Consider the following 21,999-nt stretch of genomic DNA (forward strand, 5'->3'; position numbering starts at 1 on the left):
TGCCCAACAAGAGCCCTCATTTAATATTCCTATGCAGAAGGCTTTCTGCCCAACGCTTCCTCTGCAGGGACAGAACAGACACAAGAAGCCATCAGGATTGCTAGTTTCTGGAGTAATCTGCTCAGTATGGTCTAAATGTTTCTTGTCACAAAGTAAAGCACCAGTCCGAAGGTTTAACAGAAAACATCTTTCTGGACAGTTTCTACTTTAGAACCTTTAATCCTAAAGGAAAATATATAATCCTAAAGGAATATGTAATGGACAATATTGAGTTTTATTATAGGATATGGCCCTGAAATGTGCTTGGATACGATATTAAGAATCCAGAAATCAAAAATCATTATAACACAGAAGAAATACAATTGATCGACAAACATTTGAAAAAATGTTCATCGTCTCTAGCAACTAGAAAATGCAAATCAAAACAACTCTTAAGTTTTCATCTCACTCTAGTCAGAATGGCAGTTATCAAGAATACAATCGATAATAAGTGTTGGCAAGGGTGTGGGGGAAAAACATACACTCATACATTGCTGTTGGGGCTGTAAATTGGTGCACCCACTACGGAAAGCATATGGAGATTCCTCAGAAAACTTGGAATGGAACCACCATTTAACCCAGCTATCTCACTCCTTTGTTTATAACAAAAGGACTTAAAATCAGCATACTACAGCGATGCACCCACATCAATGTTTATAGCAGCTCAATTCACAATTGCTAAACTATGAAACTAACTTAGGTGCCCTTCAACAGATGAACGGATAAAGAAATACATACACAGTGGACTATTACACAACCTTAAAGATGAATGTCATTGAGTTAGTCCAGGTGTACATCTGTTATCCTAGTGGCTCTGGAAGCTGAGACAGGAGGATTTCGAGTTCAAAGCCAGCCTCAGCAATGGTGAGGTGCTAAGAAATTTATTGAGATCATGTCTCTAAATAAATACAAAATAGGCCTGGGGATGTGGCTCGGTGGCTGAATGCCTGTGAGTTCAATCCCTGGTAAACCACCACTCCCCCGCAAAAGAGGAATGAAATTATGGCATTTTCTAGTAACTGCATGGAACTAGAGGCTATCATGATAAGTGAACTAAGCCAATCCCCCAAAACCAAAGGTTGAATGTTTTCTCTGATAAGTGATTGTGGATCTATAGTGAAGGGGGGGAGGGAAGAATGAAGGATCTTTGAATTGTGCAGAGGGGAGTGAGGGAAGGTGAGGGAGAGACTGTGGGGATAGGCAGTTCGGTAGAGTGAGACAGACATTATTACCCTATGTACACACTACTGGTGTGACTCTGCACCATGTACAGAGAAGTTGTGCTCTATTTGTATCAAAAATGCATTGTACTGTCATGCATAACTAATTAGAACAAGTTTCAAGAAAACACTGTAAATATCTGATTTAAAGAGACTTATTAGACAAAATAACTGAATATATGTGTGGCAAAACCAACTGAAATTTAAACTCCGAGATAACTCAGAAAATTTTAAATATAGACTTGGTGATAATAAGGAATCAGTGGTAATTGGTATAATGATGATGTAGTGTTTGTATAAGAAAGTATTTCATACAAGTGCACACTCAAACATATAAGGAGGAAATATGTAAGTCATCTACAATTATTTGAAAATACTTAAGCAAAATACCAATTGAAGCCAATATGGAAATAATAATTTTTCAGTATAGGTGATGGACTATGGGGTTTGCTACAATATTTTTGCCATTGTTCAATCTGTTTGAAATTTTTTATTATTCAATTAAAAAAAAACTTGTCTCATTAAAGTATGGTGCAGTGATTTGTCAGCTAAACAGCACTGTTTTATCGTCATAGAAGGTGTTGCTTTCTTGTGCCCTTTGTGCGGCAGACATAAATGGCAATGGACTAGGAAACTAGGTGATTGTTTTATCCGTGGAACCCCACAGTAAAAATGAAACAATACTCTTCCCTCCTCCCTCCCCATGCTCTGATTTTTAACTTGGTCCCTGATTGCAGAAGGTGAAGTAGTTCAAAAGTAAAACTGAAACATATGGGATCTTAAAACTGGTATTTTAAACATTTTGTTTCAACTTCAAGATTTAGAAAAGAAGAATTTTAAACTACAGTTACCAAAGTCATTTTCTTTCCTTTCAAAATATTCTACAACCTGGATTATATTAACACGTACGAAATGATTGGCACCGTCTCAGGCACATAACTTCAATCAATTGCACTTCTTTGTCCTTTCCTGTTCAGAGATTTTGAGGAGTTGTTGCCACATCCTCCTGTGCTGTTTCTTCATAGGGTGCATTTTTGTAGACAGTATATGCCAGTATGGGTAAGGCTTTTTTCCCTTGGGATGTTTTGACACCCAGACTCTAAAATAAATCATATTCCCATTACAATGGAACTGACTGATGGAAACAAGAAATTCACATTGCGGAGTGGGCTGATTCACATGACCTGGCTACTGATGGAACAAAACATGTTGTTGTTGTGTGTGGGTGGATTTTTTCCCTTACCTACATGTGATTTCTCTTTCCCTCCCCTGCTTCTTATTTTTCATCTACATGGGTGTCAGCAATTGCAGATTTAATAGTAGGGGGAATCCTGCTGTTCCCTTTCCTCAGCCTCAGCAGCTCCTTAAGCTGTGAATAGTGGAATTTTGCTTTCATTTTTAAAGCAACAATGGCCAGATGGAAGTATTTTGATTTCAATCTGGGATTTAAAAATAAAATCCTCACTGTATGATCATGAACTGTAAACACTTATTGAGCTGTCATGTAAGGCACTGTGGAGACGCTCTGGGGCAAGAGGCTGTGCTGCAGGGGAGGTATAGCAGTTTGTGAATTCTTTGCTGAGATATGAGAAATAATTACTGTGGAATATGTTTGATAAGCACCACATGAGTACCATGGACTGCAAGCATGGTACAAGTTCAGGTCAAGAAATTGTTTCCAGCTGAGCCCTCATGGCTTCATGGATGATATAAAATGTAATCTGAACCTGCAGAAAGAGGTAAAATTTTGACACAGAGAAAGGGCAAGAAGCTATCCCCTATGGAACTAATGAGTATATCCAGAAATGTGTTGTTTTAGGGTAACACAGGCCATTCTGGTTGAAGGGAAGATATCCTATTGAGACTGAGCATAGTTGGGGCAGGATTTTGGACCATGCTAAATACTAGGGAAACAGGATTTGGGGTAGTAATATGATCAGGCTGTGTTGGGGAGCTCCATCTGGCAGTGTCGACTTGAAGATGGGTTGCAGGAAGGAATGACCAAGACAGGGATGTCAATTAGCAGATAACTGTGGAACACTTACTAGAAGGAGAACAAAGTGCAAATTCAGAGGAGATAAGAGAATAAGAGAGTAGGTTAGAAGACATATATTGGTAAAGAAGAACTGATTAGATTTAAAGATTAACTATAGGTCCTCAGGAAAAGAGTAGGAAAATTTACACAAATTTGCATCATTTCATTGATGCAAGTAGTTAAGTTATATCTCATGTTACTCATTTGCAAATCTTTGAAAGAAAACTTAATTCTTCATTATTAATTTGTAAGAAATTTAGCCCCATCCTTATAATCACTAAGCTTTTGCACAAATTCCATGAGTGGTGTTAGTCAGTTTGGCCTGCTATAGCAAAAATACCACATACTGGGTGGCTTAAACAATAGAAATGTATTTCTTATAGTTCTGGAGGCCAGGAATTTCAAAATCCTGGAGCCAGCAGATTCAGTGTCTGGTAAAGTCCCTCTTCCTGATTTACAGATGACTGTCTTCTAGTTGTATCCTCATGAGGTGGATAAAGTGAACTCTAACCTCTTTCTCTTCTTATAAGAACATTAAATCACATCACATCATGGGACTCCACTCTCGTGACCTCATCTAAATGCAGTTATCCCTCAAAGGCCCCAACTCCTGATACTATCGAGTTAGGAGTTAGGGTTTCAACATATGAGTTCTGTGGAGACACAGACATGCTGTTCCTAATCATGACACTTTCCTTCTTTTAGCCTGGACTGCCTTTTTATCCACTTCTCAGGGTGAGGAGAATAGTGCTGTGGAGGACAAAGAATGTAACCTGAAACTTTAATAGAATTTATTGCTTCATAAATAAAAATGTAAAAGTACTTCTGAGAAAGTAATCATAATTTAGGGGAGAAGGGATCTGGAGACAGACCCAGGAGGAAAGTCATGGAGAAAAGCCTACCTGGAAGGAAGTTCAGTGTTCTTCAGCGGAGGGACTGAGCCAATTTCAGGTGGCTCCGAAAGGAAGGAGCTTCGGAATAAATATTCTGAGCTTACTGTCTGCCCTCCTTTTTTTATTCCCCAATGATGAATTTCATTCCCCAGTACCTCCTATTTTTCTCCCCTTCTTCCTCCCCCTGATCTCATTTCTCTACCCCACTGGCTTCCCTTCTATTTTCAATTCCCTCCTTTTTTCTCTCTCTAGCTTTCATACATAGGAGAAAACATGCAACTCTTGTATTTCTGAACCTGATTTAATTTGCTTAACTTGATGTTCTCCAATTCCACCCATTTTCCTGCAAATGACATAATTTCATTCTTATTTATGTCTGAGTAAAACCCCATCATGTAGGTATACCACATTTTCTGTAACCGTTCATCTGTTGATGGACATCTAGTCTGGTTTCATAACTTGCCTATTGTGAATTGTGCTGCTTTAAATATGGGTATGCATGTATCACTATAGTATGAAGACTTTAATTCTTCTAGATAAATACCACAGGATGCTATAGCTCTATCATACGTTGGTGTATTCATCCCCTGCATTCTTGCCAGCATTTGTTATCTGTAGTCTTGATTTTAACTGGAGTCAGATGAAATCTCAGTGAGGTTTTGATTTGTATTTTCCTGATGGCTATTGATGTTGAAAATTTTTTGTCATACATATATTGGTCTTTTGTACTGCTTTTGAGAAGTGTCTGTTTAGTTCTTTTGCCCATTTGACTGGGTGATTTGTGCTTTTGGTCTTAAGTTTTTTGAGTTTTTCATATATATTCTGGATATTATTCCTCTGTTGGAAGAATAGTTGACAAAGATTTTCTTCCATTCTGCAGCCTCTCTCTTCACAGTAATATATATATATATATATTTTAATGAATATAGTATATATTTTTTAAAAGTCCCCTGTTATTAAACATTTGGATTGTTTCTTATTTTTTAGCTATGATAAATAAGGCTGAAGTATATATAGTACAGATATATGTATTTATAGTATTTACACATATATAAAGAATTGTGTTGATCTTTTACTCTAGGATACATTTTTATAAACACAGTTGTATAGGTATTTTCAGTTTTCCTTTCTGGGAGATGAGGGTACAGTGAAAAGAACATATTTTAGGGCCATATATCCCTGATCTGTCCTGCTTCTGCCACTTTCTGGATGTGTGATGTTAGGCATGTGAGTTCACTCTAATGGAGCCTCCTTCTCTTATCTGTTAAACAGGAATCACATTGCTTACCTCCCTGTGCTGTTGAGAACTACACGAGGTAGTGCTTTTAGAGCACCTGATATATAGGGAGTGCTCAATACATATCACCCTCCCTTCCTATGGGATGGTTTATTTGGCACACGCCTGTATACACTTTTCTATATTGAATGAAGAAAGTATTCTTACAAGATTTATTCAGTATTAAGAAAGAAGTAAAACTGACTTGCAAATAGGCATATTTTGACTATCAGAAATTCTTCTGTAAAATAGAAACCCAAGTGTAAGTTTTGATAATGAAGGCAGAAATGGAAGCCTCAACACTATCTTTGTACAGAGCAGTACAGTCAGTCTTTCTAATCTTCCCCATGCCTTTGCTTCCTCAGTGCTCATCTTCAAACTCTACCAGCGGGCAAAGCACGTGTACAGTGAGGCTGCAAGAGTGCTCCAATTTAAGAAGATATGTGAAGAAGCCCCTGACAACATAGTCCAGCTGCTGGGAGAGTTAATGAACCAGAGCCACAAGAGCTGCCGGGACATGTATGAGTGCAGTTGCCCTGAGCTGGATCAGCTGGTGGACATCTGTCGGTGAGGCTGAGACAGCAGCATGATGGGGACCAAAAGATTCTACCAAAGAATAGTGTTCAAATCACTGAAAAAAAAAATGCAACATTTTCATAATCTTTTACATGAAAGAAGACTCTTCTTTCCTTCCTCTATAAGGGTCCTCCCATAATATAGACCCCAACTTTATTCCTTTATATATCTATAGGATGAAAGTTTTGAGACCTGACCCCATGGTTTTATGAGGTTCTTAACTTGGAATCAGTTCTTTGTGGCATCATAAGAAAGACTTTTCCATCTTTGGATGACCCCACATTTTTGGGAAAGTAGCTTTTTTCAGACATGGGCTCTGTCATTACTTTCTCATGATCTTTTAATTATTATGCTGTTACTGTGCCAGAAACTCCTGTTAGGTGTCCTAATTAAGTTTACTCATTTTATTCAAAAGAAGGGGAGATAGCCTAAAGAAGGCCTCAAGCTTGATAGGAGCATGTGGGGAGATCGCTGAAAGAATCACTCAGAAATTCAGCATTTCCTGCCTCTAGATTTAGTTTAGGCAATTTGGGGAAATAAGGACTGAAGAAAGTGCAATTTATCAATGGAGTGTTGAGACAAAAGTATGAAAAGGGAAATTCTTTTACCAAACCTGAAAACAACTTCCTTATAATTATCAATAATAGAGTGGTCCACTCACCCCAGAGGGCTCTTACTGACCTTGGGAGAACTGAAAGGGAAATTGGGAAAACTCCCAAATGGCTTGATGTTATTTCACTGTGAGAAGATAATATATAACTGCATACAATTAGTAATGGAAATATAATTAACCACTTGGCGCCTGTGGGTTGCTTCACTTATGCCATACTCCCAGCCTGAAAAGTTTAAACCAAGTAGTTCCAGTGGTCACAAATGGCATGTGTAACCCAACTTGTTGAGAGACTTGCACCCAGCATTGATGAGAACCACTCTGCTGACGTCAGTGTTTGCTTGCTAATTGCCCTAGAGCCTTCCAGAGCTTGTTTCATTATAAGTGTTCTTTTCTGAAAATATCAAGGGCCCAGTAAATGGAAGGGACATACATTGTTCAGGAAATAAGAGGAAGTGAAATGATATGTGCAGAAATGAGGAAGAAGCATCTTTGCTTGGAAAGAAATGGGATGATTTGATTCCTACCTGAAAAGCCATAGAGGAGCATTTGCTGTTCTCCTAAAATTCTCTAACATGCTTTCTTTTCCTGGGATGGTCAACCAGCACTTGCTCTTATGGAATATACATTCTTATGAGAAGAGAGAGAAATGACAGTTAACAGTAGTTTGATTGTTAGTGATACATGCTGTTAACAAAAATTAGAAGGATAAAAACTACTGGGTTGACTGGATTCTCTATATGGAATGGTTCAAGAGCTCCTCTGTGAGGAAGTGATATTTGAGCAGAGACCTGAAGAAGTGAAGAAATTAGAACACCAAGTGAAGAGGCCCTGAGGTGGACATATGGCCATCATGTGTGAGGCACAGCAAGAGGACCAGTATGATGGAAGGTCATCGAAGAAAGGAGAGAGTAGCAGGTGATGAAGTAGATAGGTAGCAGGGAGCCATACCCCATACCCCATAATAGCCTTGTTGGTCTAGGCCAGGGAAGGACTCTGGCTTTGAGAAAAGAAAGGGACAGTGGAAGTGCTAGTGATTCAGTGCCAAGTGTGCTTTCAAGGAAGAGTCTAGATAATTGCTGTATGGGAAAAAGAGAGAAATCAAGATGACTTCTAGATTTTTGACCTGAGAAACTTTCCTTGTTTCACCAAAAGCCACCTCTTTGGCATCCATTTTTCACAATTCTGGGTCAGAATTCATCTTCTATTACCATCCTATATTAGAGATTTGAGAAGGCACTAAGGGGTGAAGTGATTTGAACAAGTTTCAAAATAAGTTAGTGGGAAAGCCTGGCTCTCAATTCAGTATTTTGCTCTCTCCCACTTGGTTACATTCAAATGTGGATATTTCAAAATCTATTTTCTCTCCTGACTTTGAAACTGCATGATGGGAAGTCTTGGTTGTTGTAGTTTCCAGCATTTGAACATTGAGCAAATTCATGCTGAGCAAGAAGGCAGGCAGTAGACTAGATAAGATTGGGTCAGAATTGGACAGATTGAATTCTAGCTTTGTTTCTTTTTATCCTGCGCTCGGTGACTTCAGACTGTTGCCTTGCTTTTTGATCTCCATTGTCTTTTTCTGTTCTAGCAGTCTACAGGTCTATACGTTATGAAAAATGTGGTTCTAGTGAAAGATTTTGTGGCTCTGTCTTAAATAGGAAGAGTACTTTTTATTTATTTAAAACTTTTATTTGAGGAATTCCTTTTTTAATGGCAACTCAAGTGTTCTGACTACATATTCAATCTGCTGTGTTAATTTTCTGAAGAAAAAAACTATTGTGTCTATAATAGAAGGAGTGCCCATTTCTTTTTTCATGGCAGATTTTGTTTGGAAGCCCCTGGCTAAGTATCAAAATAAGTTTCTAGTTATTATATAACCAATATAGGTCTGAGTTTCCCATACAGAAATATTATCTTCTGGCACAGGGAAAATATTGACCAGAAGAGTCATCTGGCCTTTAAGCTTTTTAATTAATGTTTTCTTTGCTGTTGCTGTGATGAGCATATAATTCCATGGAAATATTCTAGCCAGATATTCCAGTTGGTAGTAGTACTGGAAGGTCCACTAGCAGAACAAACTCAAAGGAAGAATTAAGTAGACACAGTCAGTGTTACCACTCCTTCCTACAATCAACACATGCTTTTCGTGTGGATATTTGTATACCATGTGAAGTTGAAGTCTAATCCATATCTAAAAACTGTGATACTTTCTTTTGTATGGATATTTGAGAGGTGATAAGGCAAGAAGGAGCTGTTTAGAAGAATATAAAAGATGGTAATAAGATAAAGAATTGTTAAAAACTGGGGAAGATAGAAGGTGGAAGAGTAGTAAGTAGCAAAATGAGAAAGATTCAGAAGAGCAATAGAAACCCTTAAGCCCTAGTTCCTCTGAGACCCTATGTATTTCTGGGCCAGGAAAAGGAGATGTTGGATGTGCTGGAAAGGGCCCAGGCAAGGCCTGGTGTGGACCACTGGTTCCATAAACTCAACCTCTGATAGATCATTGCTTGAGAGACCACACCACCTCCAGATTTTTCCTTAAACAATGTTAACATCAGAAGGAGGTGTGATTGAGATTGATAGCCTGAGCTCCTCGTTGTCTTTGGAGATGAAAAGGTGGGAAAATGAAATGGGTTCCAGGAGGAGCCCTGCCAAAGGTAATCTTTAGGTCACTCTCCCTGGGCACACCTGTAGCACTTTATAAAACTCCTTTTGTGTTCTGAAAACTCTTTGGAAACTATTCACATGAAAAAGTAACTAACTGAATGATTGAATGAAGGACTTGAATACGTAAGACTACTCAAGGTACCACATACACGTGAAAACCTTGCATGATCTGAGTTAGACCATATTTGAGAAGGTGTTTCTTTAGATAATTTGCCTATAGGACAATGTATAAGGCAAGCAATTTTATGACCTAATTGGAGAGGAGAAAGGGGGAAAAAAGTAGAAGAAATCACCAATGTTTGAGTTTTTGCCTTTTTTTTTTTTAATTGATGGAGTCATTTACTGCTCTTCAAGAGAAAATCAGTTTAGAATCCAAAGAAAGGACCAGGGAGGAAGAAGGAAACTACACTTACGCAGTTAAGCTGCTTTTTTTTTTTTTTTTTTTTTGATTAAATTAATGTTAGAAGTTTAATTATGTGAAACAAAATGATGAAGGAAAAGATGATGTTTTCCCAATTATAAAATATCTCTTTCAAATGAACAAAATGTAAATTAAAAAAAAAACAACTAAATTTTAAAGTAGAATTACTGAGGACCACAGAACAATTTTGAAACCAAGTCAATTAAATGTGAGACAGCTCATTTGTTATCGGTTCCCTGATTTTACTTAAGAAAAAATAGTTAATTCCTTTTATTTCTGTTTTGACACTTGTTGAAACTAGAGACAATTTATTACTGTACTACTGCCCAAACCGTTAAGAAAGATGAATGACAGATTTTAATGGGTGGACAATGGGTACAAAAGTTAATTTGTTTTGTCTCCCTCAAAAGTCTTTTCTCAACTTTATTCCATGACTGAGCTGCTCAGCCTCTTGTGCCCATTCTCCAGACCAGATCCAAACATGGAAGAGTGAAGTATAAATCCTAGTTACATGCTCTTTAACCTGTGAGTTTAAGTCCTAATCTCCATACCCTAACAACAAAAAGGGACCAGGGACCGTGACACTTAAGCTATCCTTAGGGATTTTTTCTTTAGGCCTCTGTGTTCTACTTACACTGCTTATGCCTTTTGCTCCAATCAAAGCAAACCTCAGTAGCTTTTAGTGGCTTACATTTCTAAAATAAATTTGTATACACATATTCTTATGATTTATTATTTGAGCAGTATTTGAAGACTATGGTTTCTTGAATCTAAAACAATCTGAAAGTGTTTCTTTTGTTGTTGTTCTAATTAGTTATAGATGACAGTAGAATGCATTTTGACTCATCATACATAAATGGAGTATAACTTTTTATTTTTCTATCCATCATGTAATCATATATGCACATAGTGTAATAATATCTGATTCATTCCTCTGTCCTTCCTATCCCCCCACCCCCTCTCCTCCTTTCACTCCCCTCTAATCCAAAGTACCTCTATTCTTCCCTAGCACCCCCATCCCAATTATGAATTAGCATCCTCATATCAGAAAATATTCAGCCTTTGGTTTTGGGGGATTGGCTTATTTCACTTAGCATGATATTCACCAGTTCCATCCATTTACCAGAAAATGCCATGATTTCATTCTTACCTTAAGACTGAGTAATAATATTCCACTGTGTATATGTACCACATTTTCTTTATCCATTCTTCTGTTGAAGGGCACATAGGTTGGTTCCATAGTTTAGCTATTGTGAATTGAGCTGCTATAGACATTGATATGGGTGCATCACTGTAGTATGCTGATTTTAAGTCCTTTGGGTGTACACTGAGGAGTGACATAACTGGGTCAAACGGTGGTTCCATTTCAGTTTTTCCTGAGGAATCTCCATACTGCTTTCCATAGTGGTTGCACCAATTTGCAGTCCCACCAGCAGTGTATGAGTGTACATTTTCCCCTGCATTCTTGCCATCATTTATTATTGCTTGTATTCTTTTTTTGTTGGTTGTTCAAAACATTACAAAGCTCTTAATATATCATATTTCATACATTTGATTCAAGTAGGTTATGAACTCCCATTTTTACCCCATATACAGATTGCAGAATCACATCGGTTACACATTCACGTTTTTACATATTGCCATACTAGTAACTGTTGTATTCTGCTATCTTTCCTATCCTCTACTATCCCCCCTCCCCTCCCCTCTCATCTTCTCTCTCTACCCCATCTACTGTAATTCATTTCTCTCCCTTGATTTTTTTTCCTTTCCCCCTCATATCCTCTTATATGTAATTTTGTATAACAATGAGGGTCTCCTTCCATTTCCATGCAGTTTCCCTTCTCTCTCCCTTTCCCTCCCACCTCTCGTCCCTGTTTAATGTTAATCTTTTTCTCATGCTTTTCCTCCCTGCTCTGTTTTTAGTTGCTCTCCTTATATCAAAGAAGATATTTGGCATTTGTTTTTTAGGGATTGGCTAGCTTCACTTAGCATAATCTGCTCTAATGCCATCCACTTCCCTGCAAATTCCATGATTTTGTCATTTTTTAGTGCTGAGTAATACTCCATTGTGTATAAATGCGACATTTTTTTAATCCATTCATCTATTGAAGGGCATCTAGGTTGGTTCCACAGTCTAGCTACTGTGAATTGTGCTTCTATGAACATCGATGTAGCAGTATCCCTATAGTACGCTCTTTTAAGGTCATCAGGGAATAGTCCAAGAAGGGCAATAGCTGGGTCAAATGGTGGTTCCATTCCCAGCTTTCCCAGGAATCTCCATACTGCTTTCCAAATTGGCTGCACCAATTTGCAGTCCCACCAGCAATGTACAAGTGTACCCTTTTCCCCACATCCTCACCAGCACTTGTTGTTTGACTTCCTAATGGCTGCCAATCTTACTGGAGTGAGATGGTATCTTAGGGTGGTTTTGATTTGCATTTCTCTGACTGCTAGAGATGGTGAGCATTTTTTCATGTACTTGTTGATTGATTGTATGTCCTCCTCTGAGAAGTGTCTGTTCAGGTCCTTGGCCCACTTGTTGATTGGGTTATTTGTTTTCTTATTGTTTAATTTTTTTGAGTTCTTTGTATACTCTGGATATTAGGGCTCTATCTGAAGTGTGAGGAGTAAAGATTTGTTCCCAGGATGTAGGCTCCCTATTTACCTCTCTTATTGTTTCTCTTGCTGAGAAAAAAACTTTTTAGTTTGAGTAAGTCCCATTTGTTGATTCTTGTATTTAACTCTTGTGCTATGGGTGTCCTATTAAGGAATTTGGAGCCCGACCCCACAATATGTAGATCGGAACCAACTTTTTCTTCTATTAGACGCAGAGTCTCTGATTTGATATCAAGCTCCTTGATCCATTTTGAGTTAACTTTTGTGCATGGCGAGAGGAGGGGATTCAGTTTAATTTTGTTGCATATGGATTTCCAGTTTTCCCAGCACCATTTGTTGAAGATGCTATCCTTCCTCCATTGCATGCTTTTAGCCCCTTTATCGAATATAAGATAATTGTAATTTTGTGGATTGGTTTCTGTGTCCTCTATTCTATACCATTGGTCCACCCGCCTGTTTTGGTACCAGTACCATGCTGTTTTTGTTACTATTGCTTTGTAGTACAGTTTGAAATCTGGTATCGCTACATCTCCTGATTTACGCTTCCTGCTTAGAATTGCTTTTGCTATTCTGGGTCTTTTATTTTTCCATATGAATTTCATGATTGCTTTATCTATTTCCACAAGAAATGCCTTGGGATTTTGATTGGCATTGCATTGAACCTATAGAGAACTTTTGGTAATATCGCCATTTTGATGATGTTAGTTCTGCCTATCCATGAACAGGGTACATTTTTCCATCTTCTAAGATCTTCTTCTATTTCTCTCTTTAGGGTTCTGTAGTTTTCATTGTATAAATCTTTCACCTCTTCTGTTAGGTTGATTCCCAAGTATTTTATTTTTTTTGAGGATATTGTGAATGGGGTGGTTTTCCTCATTTCCAGTTCAGAAGATTTGTCGCTGATATACAGGAATGCCTTTGATTTATGGGTGTTGATTTTATATCCTGCCACTTTGCTGAATTCATTTATTAGCTCTAATAGTTTCTTTGTAGACCTTTTGTGTCTTCTAGGTATAGGATTATATCATCCGCAAATAGTGATAATTTAAGTTCTTCTTTTCCTATCTTAATGCCTTTAATTTCTTTTGTCTGTCTAATTGCTCTGGCCAGTATTTCGAGAACTATATTGAATAGAAGTGGTGAGAGAGGGCATCCCTGTCTTGTTCCAGATTTTAGAGGGAATGCCTTCAGTTTTCCTCCATTTAGAATGATGCTAGCCTGAGGCTTAGCATATATAGCTTTTACAATGTTGAGGTAAGTTCCTGTTATCCCTAGTTTTTCTAGTGTTTTGAACACAAAGGGATGCTGTACTTTGTCAAATGCTTTTTCTGCATCTATCGAGATGATCAATGGCTTTTATCTTTAAGTCTATTGATGTGGTGAATAACATTTATTGATTTACGTGTATTGAATCAGCCTTGCATCCCAGGGATGAATCCTACTTGATCATGGTGCACGATCTTTTTGGTATGTTTTTGTATCAAATTTGCCAGAATTTTATTGAGGATTTTTGCATCTAAATTCATTAGGGATATTGGTCTGTAATTTTCTTTCTTTGAGGCGCCTTTATCTGGTTTGGGAATCAGGGTGATATTGGCCTCATAGAATGAATTTGGAAGTTCTCCCTCTTTTTCTATCTCCTGAAATAGATTGTAGAGTATTGGTATTAGTTCTTCTTTAAAGTTCTTGTAAAACTCTGCTGTATATCCATCCGGTCCTGGGCTTTTCTTTGTTGGTAGTTTTTTGATGGCTTCTTGTATTTCCTCACTTGATATTGGTCTGTTTAGGTTGTCTGAATCCTCCTGATTCAATCTGGGTAGTTCATATGTCTTAAGGAATTTATCGATGCCTTCACTATCTTCTATTTTATTAGAGTATAGGGTTTCAAAATAATTTCTAATTATCTTCTGTATTTCTGAATTATCTGTTGTGATGTTGCCTTTTTCATCCTGTAAGCTAGTAATTTGGGTTCTCTCTCTTCTCTTTGTTAGCTAGTGGTCTATCAATCTTATTTATTTTTTCAAAGAACCAACTTTTAGTTTTGTCAATTTTTTCGATTGTATCTTTTGTTTCGATTTCATTGATTTCAGCTCTAATTTTAATTATTTCTTGCCTTCTACTTATTTGCTGCTGATTTGTTCTTCTTTTTCTAAGACTTCGAGGTGTAGTGTGAGGTCATTTATTTGTTGGCTTTTCCTTCTTTTAAGGAATGAACTCCATGAAATGAATTTTCCTCTTAGTATTGCTTTTATAGTGTCCCAGAGATTTCGATATGTTGTGTCTAAGTTTTCATTTACCTCTAAGAATTTTTTAATTTCCTCTTTGATGTCTTCTGTAACCCTTTGTTCATTCAGTAGCATATTGTTTAATCTCCATGTGATGTAGGATTTTTTCTTTCTCATTTTATTATTGATTTCCAATTTGATTCCATTATGATCAGATAAAATGCATGGTAGTTTCTCTACTCCTTTGTAATTGCTAAGATTTGCCCTGTGACATAATATATGGTCTATTTTTGAGAAGGATCCATGTGCTGTTGAGAAGAAAGTGTATCTGCTTGATGTTGGGTGGTATATTCTGTATATATCAATTAAGTCTAAATTATTAATTGTATTATTGAGATCTATGGTTTCTTTATTCAACTTTTGTTTGGAAGATCTGTCCAGTGATGAGAGAGGTGTGTTAAAATCTCCCATGATTATTGTGTTGTGGTCTATTTGACTCTTGAACTTGAGAAGAGTTTGTTTGATGAATGTAGCTGCACCATTGTTTGGGGCATATATATTAATGATCGTCAAGTCTTGTTGGTTTATGGTTCCCTTGAGCAGCATGTAGTGTCCTTGTTTATCCCTTTTGATTAACTTTGGCTTGAAATCTATTTTATTTGATACAAGTATGGACACTTCTGCTTGCTTCCGGGGTCCATCTGAGTGATATGATTTTTCCCAACCTTTCACCTTCAGTCTGTGTATGTCTTTTCCTATCAGATGAGTCTCCTGTAGGCAGCATATTGTTGGATCTTTTTTTAAAATCCATTTTACTAGCCTATGTCTTTTGATTGGTGCATTTAAGCCATTAACATTTAGGGTTTCTATTGAGATATGGTTTGTATTTCCAGTCAAATTTGATTATGTATGTTACTTAACATGATTTGTTTTTCCTCTATGATTAGTTTTTCCTTTACTGTACTACCTCCCACTGTTGGTTTTCATTGTTATTTTTCATTTCCTCTTCCTGTAATGTTTTGCCAAGGATGTTTTGAAAAGCTGGTTTTCTAGCTGCAAATTCTTTTAACTTTTGTTTATCGTGAAAGATTTTTATTTCATCTTCAATCCTGAAACTTAATTTCGCTGGATATATGATTCTTGGTTGGAACCCTTTTTATTTCAGCATTTGAAATATGTTGTTCCAGGATCTTCTAGCTTTCAGAGTCTGTGTTGAAAGATCAGCTGTTATCCTGATTGGCTTACCCCTAAATGTAATCTGCTTTCTCTCTCTTGTGGCTTTTAAGATTCTCTCCTTATTCTGTATGTTGGGCATCTTCATTATTATGTGTCTTGGTGTGAATCTCTTATGATTTTTTACATTCGGTGTCCTGTAGGCTTCTAGTATTTGGATTTCTTTTTCATTCTTTAAGTCTGGGAAGTTTCCTAGTATTATTTCATTGAATAGATTGCTCATTCCCTTGGTTTGGACCTCTATACCTTCTTGTATCCCAATAACTCTTAGGTTTGGTTTCTTTATGTTATCCCATAATTCTTGGATGTTCTGTTCATGATTTCTTAACATTCTCACTGAGCTGTCTATGTTCTTTTCAAGTTGAAAAACTTTGTCTTCGTTGTCTGAAGTTCTATCTTCTAAGTGTTCTGCTCTGCTGGTAATATTCTCATTTGAGTTTTTAATTTGGTTTATTGTCAAAGTGATCTTTCATTGTCTGAATTTGCTGTATAATGTCTTCCTTGAGAGTCTAGATCATGTGAAGCATGTATATCCTGAACTCTTTGTCTGACATTCCATCAGCTGCAGATATTACCTCATCTAATGTTGAATTGACCTGTATTGTTTGTGGTCCTTTCTTTCCTTGTCTTTTCATACTGCTCATGATTCTTTCTAGCTTTGTGAAACTGTTGTGTTAATCTTTTTCCCCTTATATATTTGTATTGTTCTTGTATAGCTCCAAAATCCCTCTTTTGCGGAGAAAGACAATGTTAACAGTTCCCAATATCAACAGTACATCATCTAAGCACAAGTTTTCATTATTAATACATTTATAGTTAGATTCTAAGTCTATCGATATTGGTTTTAATTATTAAGAATATATTCATTAGTTTCATAAAAGGCATACCATATCTGGTGGCATATAGAAAACTTAATTTCAGATGAAGGATGTTATACTTAGAGGGAAGGGAGTGAGGGTATGAGGTTAAACTAACTTAGCACCTTTGGAGAACTTTAACCAATAGACTGGTAATTTATGGAAGAATGTATAGACTCAGCCTCCTATCTGTATTTAGATAGTTACCCTATGTATAGATAGCAAAAGTTAGGAGATTGAAAGTGGGATAGAGAGAATACGAATGAAAAAAAGAAAAAAAATAACAAGGAAGAAAAGAGATATAAGAGAGAAGGAAAAGGAAAGTAAGATAGAAATAAAGAAAAAAATGGAGGCAAGGTGGGGTATATGCAATTCCTCTATATTATATTACTTTGGTAATTTGGTTGTTCATGCACAGTTCTTGGTTTCACATATGTTGAAGTTGTGGAAGAAAGAAGAAAAGAGAGAAAGAAAGAGAAAAAAAAGTCTCTCAGAACACTGTTTTCCTTGCTTCCAGTAGGTGGCGTTGTCTATTCCTAGTTTGAGCCTCTGTATTCAGGGTGGTGGGTATAGCCAGTGTGAAGGGAAATGAGCTTCCACCTGTATCTTCCCTACTCTAGTCTCTGAGGTAGAAACCAGGTGCCTGTACAGTTGTTGTTTTGTGTTGATAGCTACAACCCCCAAAAGCTTGTGGGAAATATTTTGAGTTATCGCAGCTAAGGGTGGGGGAGTTGGAGATCCGTGCTGGTAGCCACACCCCCTTTGATGGGTTTTAAGGGTTGATGGGCTTCCTCTGGACTAGCACACGGGGCGGGCCGGCTTCCTCCTCCAGTCTGGCTTGGCGCCGGGCGGCTTCCTCCTCCGGTCTGGCCTGGCTCTCATTGCTTGTATTCTTTATAATTGCTATTCTGACTGGAGTGAGATGGAATCTCGGTGTGGTTTTGATTTGCATTTCTCTAATTGCTAGAGATGTTGAACACTTTTTCATATATTTATTGATCAATTATATTTCTTCTTTTGTGAAGTGTCTGTTCAATTTCTTTGCCCATTTATTGACTGGGTTGTTTGCTTTTTGTGTTAAGTTTTTTGAGTGCTTTGTATATCTTGGAGATTAATGCTCTCTGTGAGGTGAGTGGTAAAGATTTTCTCTGTGAGGTGAGTGGTAAAGATTTTCTCCCATTCTGTATACTCTCTCTTTGTGTTATTGACTGTTTCCTTTGCTGTGAAGAGGCTTTTTAAAGTACTGTTTCTAACCTGACTAAAAATCACAGAAATTGTACTGGAAGGTCTATTTTCCTGGGATCTTGCCAGTTTTTGGAGAACAGAAACTAGAAGTCTTTCCATATGAAGAATATATTATTACCTGTTTGTATTTATATATATCATATATTTTTATATTTTAAGACAAATATAATAGTTCAGCAACAAATAGTACAGTTCCAGAATTATACTGGGCTGGGTTTAGAGTGACGGATATGACCTTTCCTCAAATTCACCTTTTTCCTGAAATAATTTAATACCCATTTGTGTAATATGTAAATATTTACTTATTATGAAATTGACTTGAAGTACAAAGCATGATACCTTATTTTTCCCCTTTCTAGTTTGTAGCATAGTTGGGTTTTTCTGGGTTTCCCTACATGCACTCTTCATGGGCCTGTGACTCGCAACTTAGGTTTATGTTAAACCAGTTCATTTAAAAGTTGGAAATTTTAGATAGGTTACATTGGGTGCATGAATAATTATATGAATATTGTTTTTTGGCAATAAAAGGAATAAAGGGAAATTCTTTATAATCTACATCCCTGTGGCCCTAGCATTTGTTATGTAAATCATGTTTTATAAGGCAGAGGCTGCTTTTATTGCTTTGACAAACCCTTTACATCATTCCCATCCAGTCAGATAATCATCAGAGTGGTATTAAGGGGATTTTTGGATTGTTCTTTATAATTCTTGTATTGCCTCTCTGATGTACAATAGCTCAGGAGACAAATTTTTAATGTTTTGCTGTTCTAGAAAAAAATTTCAAATGTGAACAGTTTATTAAACAACCTCATCTCACCTACCTTTTCTTTCTTAATTCAAAGCCTCTGTTGGTCTTGTAACTTTGGACCTCCTTTGGAATTTAAATGATATAGACTAATGGGTATGTTAAGCACTAGTGGGAAACACTGTAGACAGGTCTTTTCCACCCCAGGATAAGTGCAGCTGAACAGGTTGCAGACTCTTGGGAAGCCTCTGGTTTGTGATCAGTAGTGCCATTGACTAAGGGGTGGAAGGAGATTCATAATAGCACTTATTCTTTATTTGGGAAATTTGAGCTCTGATGATTTGGACCATGTGGTTGATACAATCTAGACCATTTTCCTCTGTGGTAGGCAAGGTGGTGACCGAACAGTACTGAAGACTCAGAAGTGAATGTGTTTACCTAGAAAGACTTCTAACTAAGGCTGGGGCTGTAGCTCAGTGGTAGAGCACTTGCTTCATGTGTGTGTAGCCCTTAGTTCAACCCCCAATACCACCCCCCCAATAATAATAATAATACATAGAAATAAAATAACTCTTCTAGTTTTGCTCTCTGGGCCTCTGGCATAATTCCTATGGTTTTTGCAGCCAGATTAGAAACAGTACTCTCAGTTTAAGTTCAATTTTTGAAACCACAACTTTAAAAAACTGTCCAAATGAGAAAGTGTAAGGAAACATGCCTCGAAATCCATTGAAGACTATTAAAGTTTTGATGAACTGAGTTCAGCAAAAATGGCATAGTTGGGGTCAGAAAATCAAGAAGGCATGTTGTCCTCTAAAGACCTTGCCATGGTTGACCAAAACACTCGCATTTTAAGGTCTTTAGAGATGTTCGGGAACACCTCATTGAAAGTTTTTGATGTGGCTGTGTATAACTTTTTTTTTTTTTAGTCAACATACTGCAAATGGGCCCTTTGTTAGCCTAGGAACTCAAAATCCAGAATTCCAGGGTCAAAGAAACTTTTCAGTTTGGATGACAGAGACTGGTCTCAGTTAAATTATTGGACCATAAGCTGACTGTTTTCAGGAAAGATTAGTAATCTTTCTTTCTTTTTAAGTATTATTTTTCTTCCTTAAACATCTATTTTCATCCAACAAGTGTATGTTAATGAATAAAACATGATGAAAATATATCAATTGAGAAAATCATTTGGGGAACCGGGGGATGAATTATTGGTGCAGTAATTCTGATGTCCTAGAGGTGGGGTAATCTATTGATATTTTCCAGGAAGTAAAATAGCTCATTTAGATGGAAAAAAGGGACAGAACTGTGCTAAGTTAATTATAGAGTTTTTAATCTGTGACTAATTTGGGGTAAATTATATTAGAAAGAATAAATTGAAAGTATATGTTAACTTTTATTGTCAAGATCAATTGCATCTTTTGAAGATGAGTAATCCTTGCACTTTGTGTAAGGTCTTTTACTTTTCAAATTTTAGGTTTGAAACTGTGGCTGGTTCATGGCTAAAGACTAAAAATGTCTTTAGCTGGGTGGTAGTTTAGTTATTTCTGTCCTAATAAGACACATCTCATCTAATGGCAAATTTTTAGTTCTGTTGTCAGACCAGCACTAGAAGGGCAGGAAGATGGTATGAATATGTATGGGTACCATTTTCTTTGTGGAAAGTTTGGAAAATTATACAACCAACCAATCAATCTAGAGTTAAATAATGAGTTCTGTGTTGATAAATTTATGTAGAACATGTCTATCAGTTCTAAGGATCTGATTCTTTTTTTGTTTTTCAGTGCTGGGAATTGAATCTAGGGCTTTACGTGTGCTAGGCAAGTGGGGTTATGGCTCCAGCCCCTGGAGTCTTATTGTCTTATGTTGAATAGCTAAGCCCTAAGAGTATAATTGAAATAAACAAGTCCCACTTATATAATAATAAGACTGTGCACGTTTGATTCTGTTCTGCCTTCCTTGCTAGTGGCCTTATGATTCATAACTTCATAACGTTAACCATGCCCATTGCCTGTCTTCTTTCTACTCGCTTTTCCCATTTTACCTTTAAGCTTGCTACACATCTTGCCAGGTGTCTACTTTATGAAATCAAGACTACAGTGGGCTATTGCCAGATCTCTTACATCCATTGTGAGGGACTTTACCTTCTGAAACAGTATAAAATTTTCAGTGTCCTAACATTTCTTAATTAATGTCCCAAAACATTTGGCAGTACCCCCAAACTCCCAACATATTCTCTCCTCAGAACTTGGATTGGCCAAGTGTTCTGTAAGCATCAAAGTAATCACTATTTTCATTTATATGTAGTAATTTTTTCTCTCTCTTTGTTTTAGGAAGTTCGGCGCTCCTGGGTCACGACTGACTGGAGCAGGATGGGGTGGCTGCACAGTATCAATAGTACCTGCTGACAAGTTGCCCAGCTTCCTAGCAAACGTGCAGGAGGCTTACTACCAGAGGAGCAATCGCAGCTTAGTGCCAGAGAAGCAGAGTTTGTTTGTTACTAAACCTGGAGGTGGGGCTTTGGTTTTCCTTGAGGCCTAAACAATGTAAAATAACTCAGAGAAACTATTTAGGACATTTAGGAACTGGCAGGACTTCCTATGCCACAGTAAATTAATCCTCTTTCTGTTTTATATTATGATGAATGCTTGCTATTATCAAGATGTATTTCCAAGGAAATGGTTGAAATCTCTCTATACTTCACAATGATTATTTTTCCATTTTAAAACATTTTTTTAAATCAATAAAAACAAAGATTGTGCTTGGACAGATCTTTTAAGGATGATTTACTAAAATTTATTGGTTTGAAGATTTTAAAGATGAATGGTGAAACAAACTGTTAATACATGGATTGGACTTGAATTAAACACACCACTATAATGTAACTATAATTAAACTGATATAATTGAATTGTATGCATTATTCTTAAATAAAGTTCATTTCTGTTCTCGATAAATGTTTTTCCTCAAAGTTGTAGTCTTCTGTTGATGATGATGATGATGATGTTGATAGTGATGCCACAAGTTCTCTCTCAATTTTAGCTTCAGCACCCTATGAAAATAATACATGGTTAAGGATTCACAGATTTTCTTGGGCATTGTTTACTTGAATGTGATTTTGCCCTATTTTGATTTCTGACTTGAAAAAAAGAACTATGTTTCAACTCTGCCATCACTAAGTGATCTAGAAATTATGAACGATATCAAATTTGTCTGGAAAGGATAGGGCTGGGACCACTGGAAAAAAGCTTTATGAAGAAAATGAAGTTTTGCCCTAATAGATGAGTAGAATTGGAAAGCTAGAGAGCATGTTTTGCAGATAAACATGGCATAGAGTGGAACTTG

The 21,999-nt window shown here is 37.0% G+C and overlaps 1 protein-coding gene across 5 annotated transcripts in view; it reads left to right on the plus strand.

Moving 5' to 3' along the window:
- Positions 1-21,601, plus strand: part of Galk2 (galactokinase 2) — a 129,841-nt gene extending 108,240 nt beyond the window's left edge. For all 5 annotated transcript variants that reach the window (XM_076848562.2, XM_076848561.2, XM_076848559.2 and 2 more), the window contains exons 9-10: positions 5,829-6,030; positions 20,989-21,601. In XM_076848562.2, coding sequence (XP_076704677.1) covers positions 5,829-6,030; positions 20,989-21,196 — 410 coding nt within the window. In that variant the 3' untranslated portion in view covers positions 21,197-21,601. The remainder of the gene's footprint in view (positions 1-5,828; positions 6,031-20,988) is intronic.
- The last annotated feature ends 398 nt before the right edge of the window (positions 21,602-21,999 follow it).

The sequence above is a fragment of the Callospermophilus lateralis genome, chromosome 3 (assembly GCF_048772815.1).
Source record: "Callospermophilus lateralis isolate mCalLat2 chromosome 3, mCalLat2.hap1, whole genome shotgun sequence".
Taxonomy (NCBI): Eukaryota; Metazoa; Chordata; class Mammalia; order Rodentia; family Sciuridae; genus Callospermophilus; species Callospermophilus lateralis.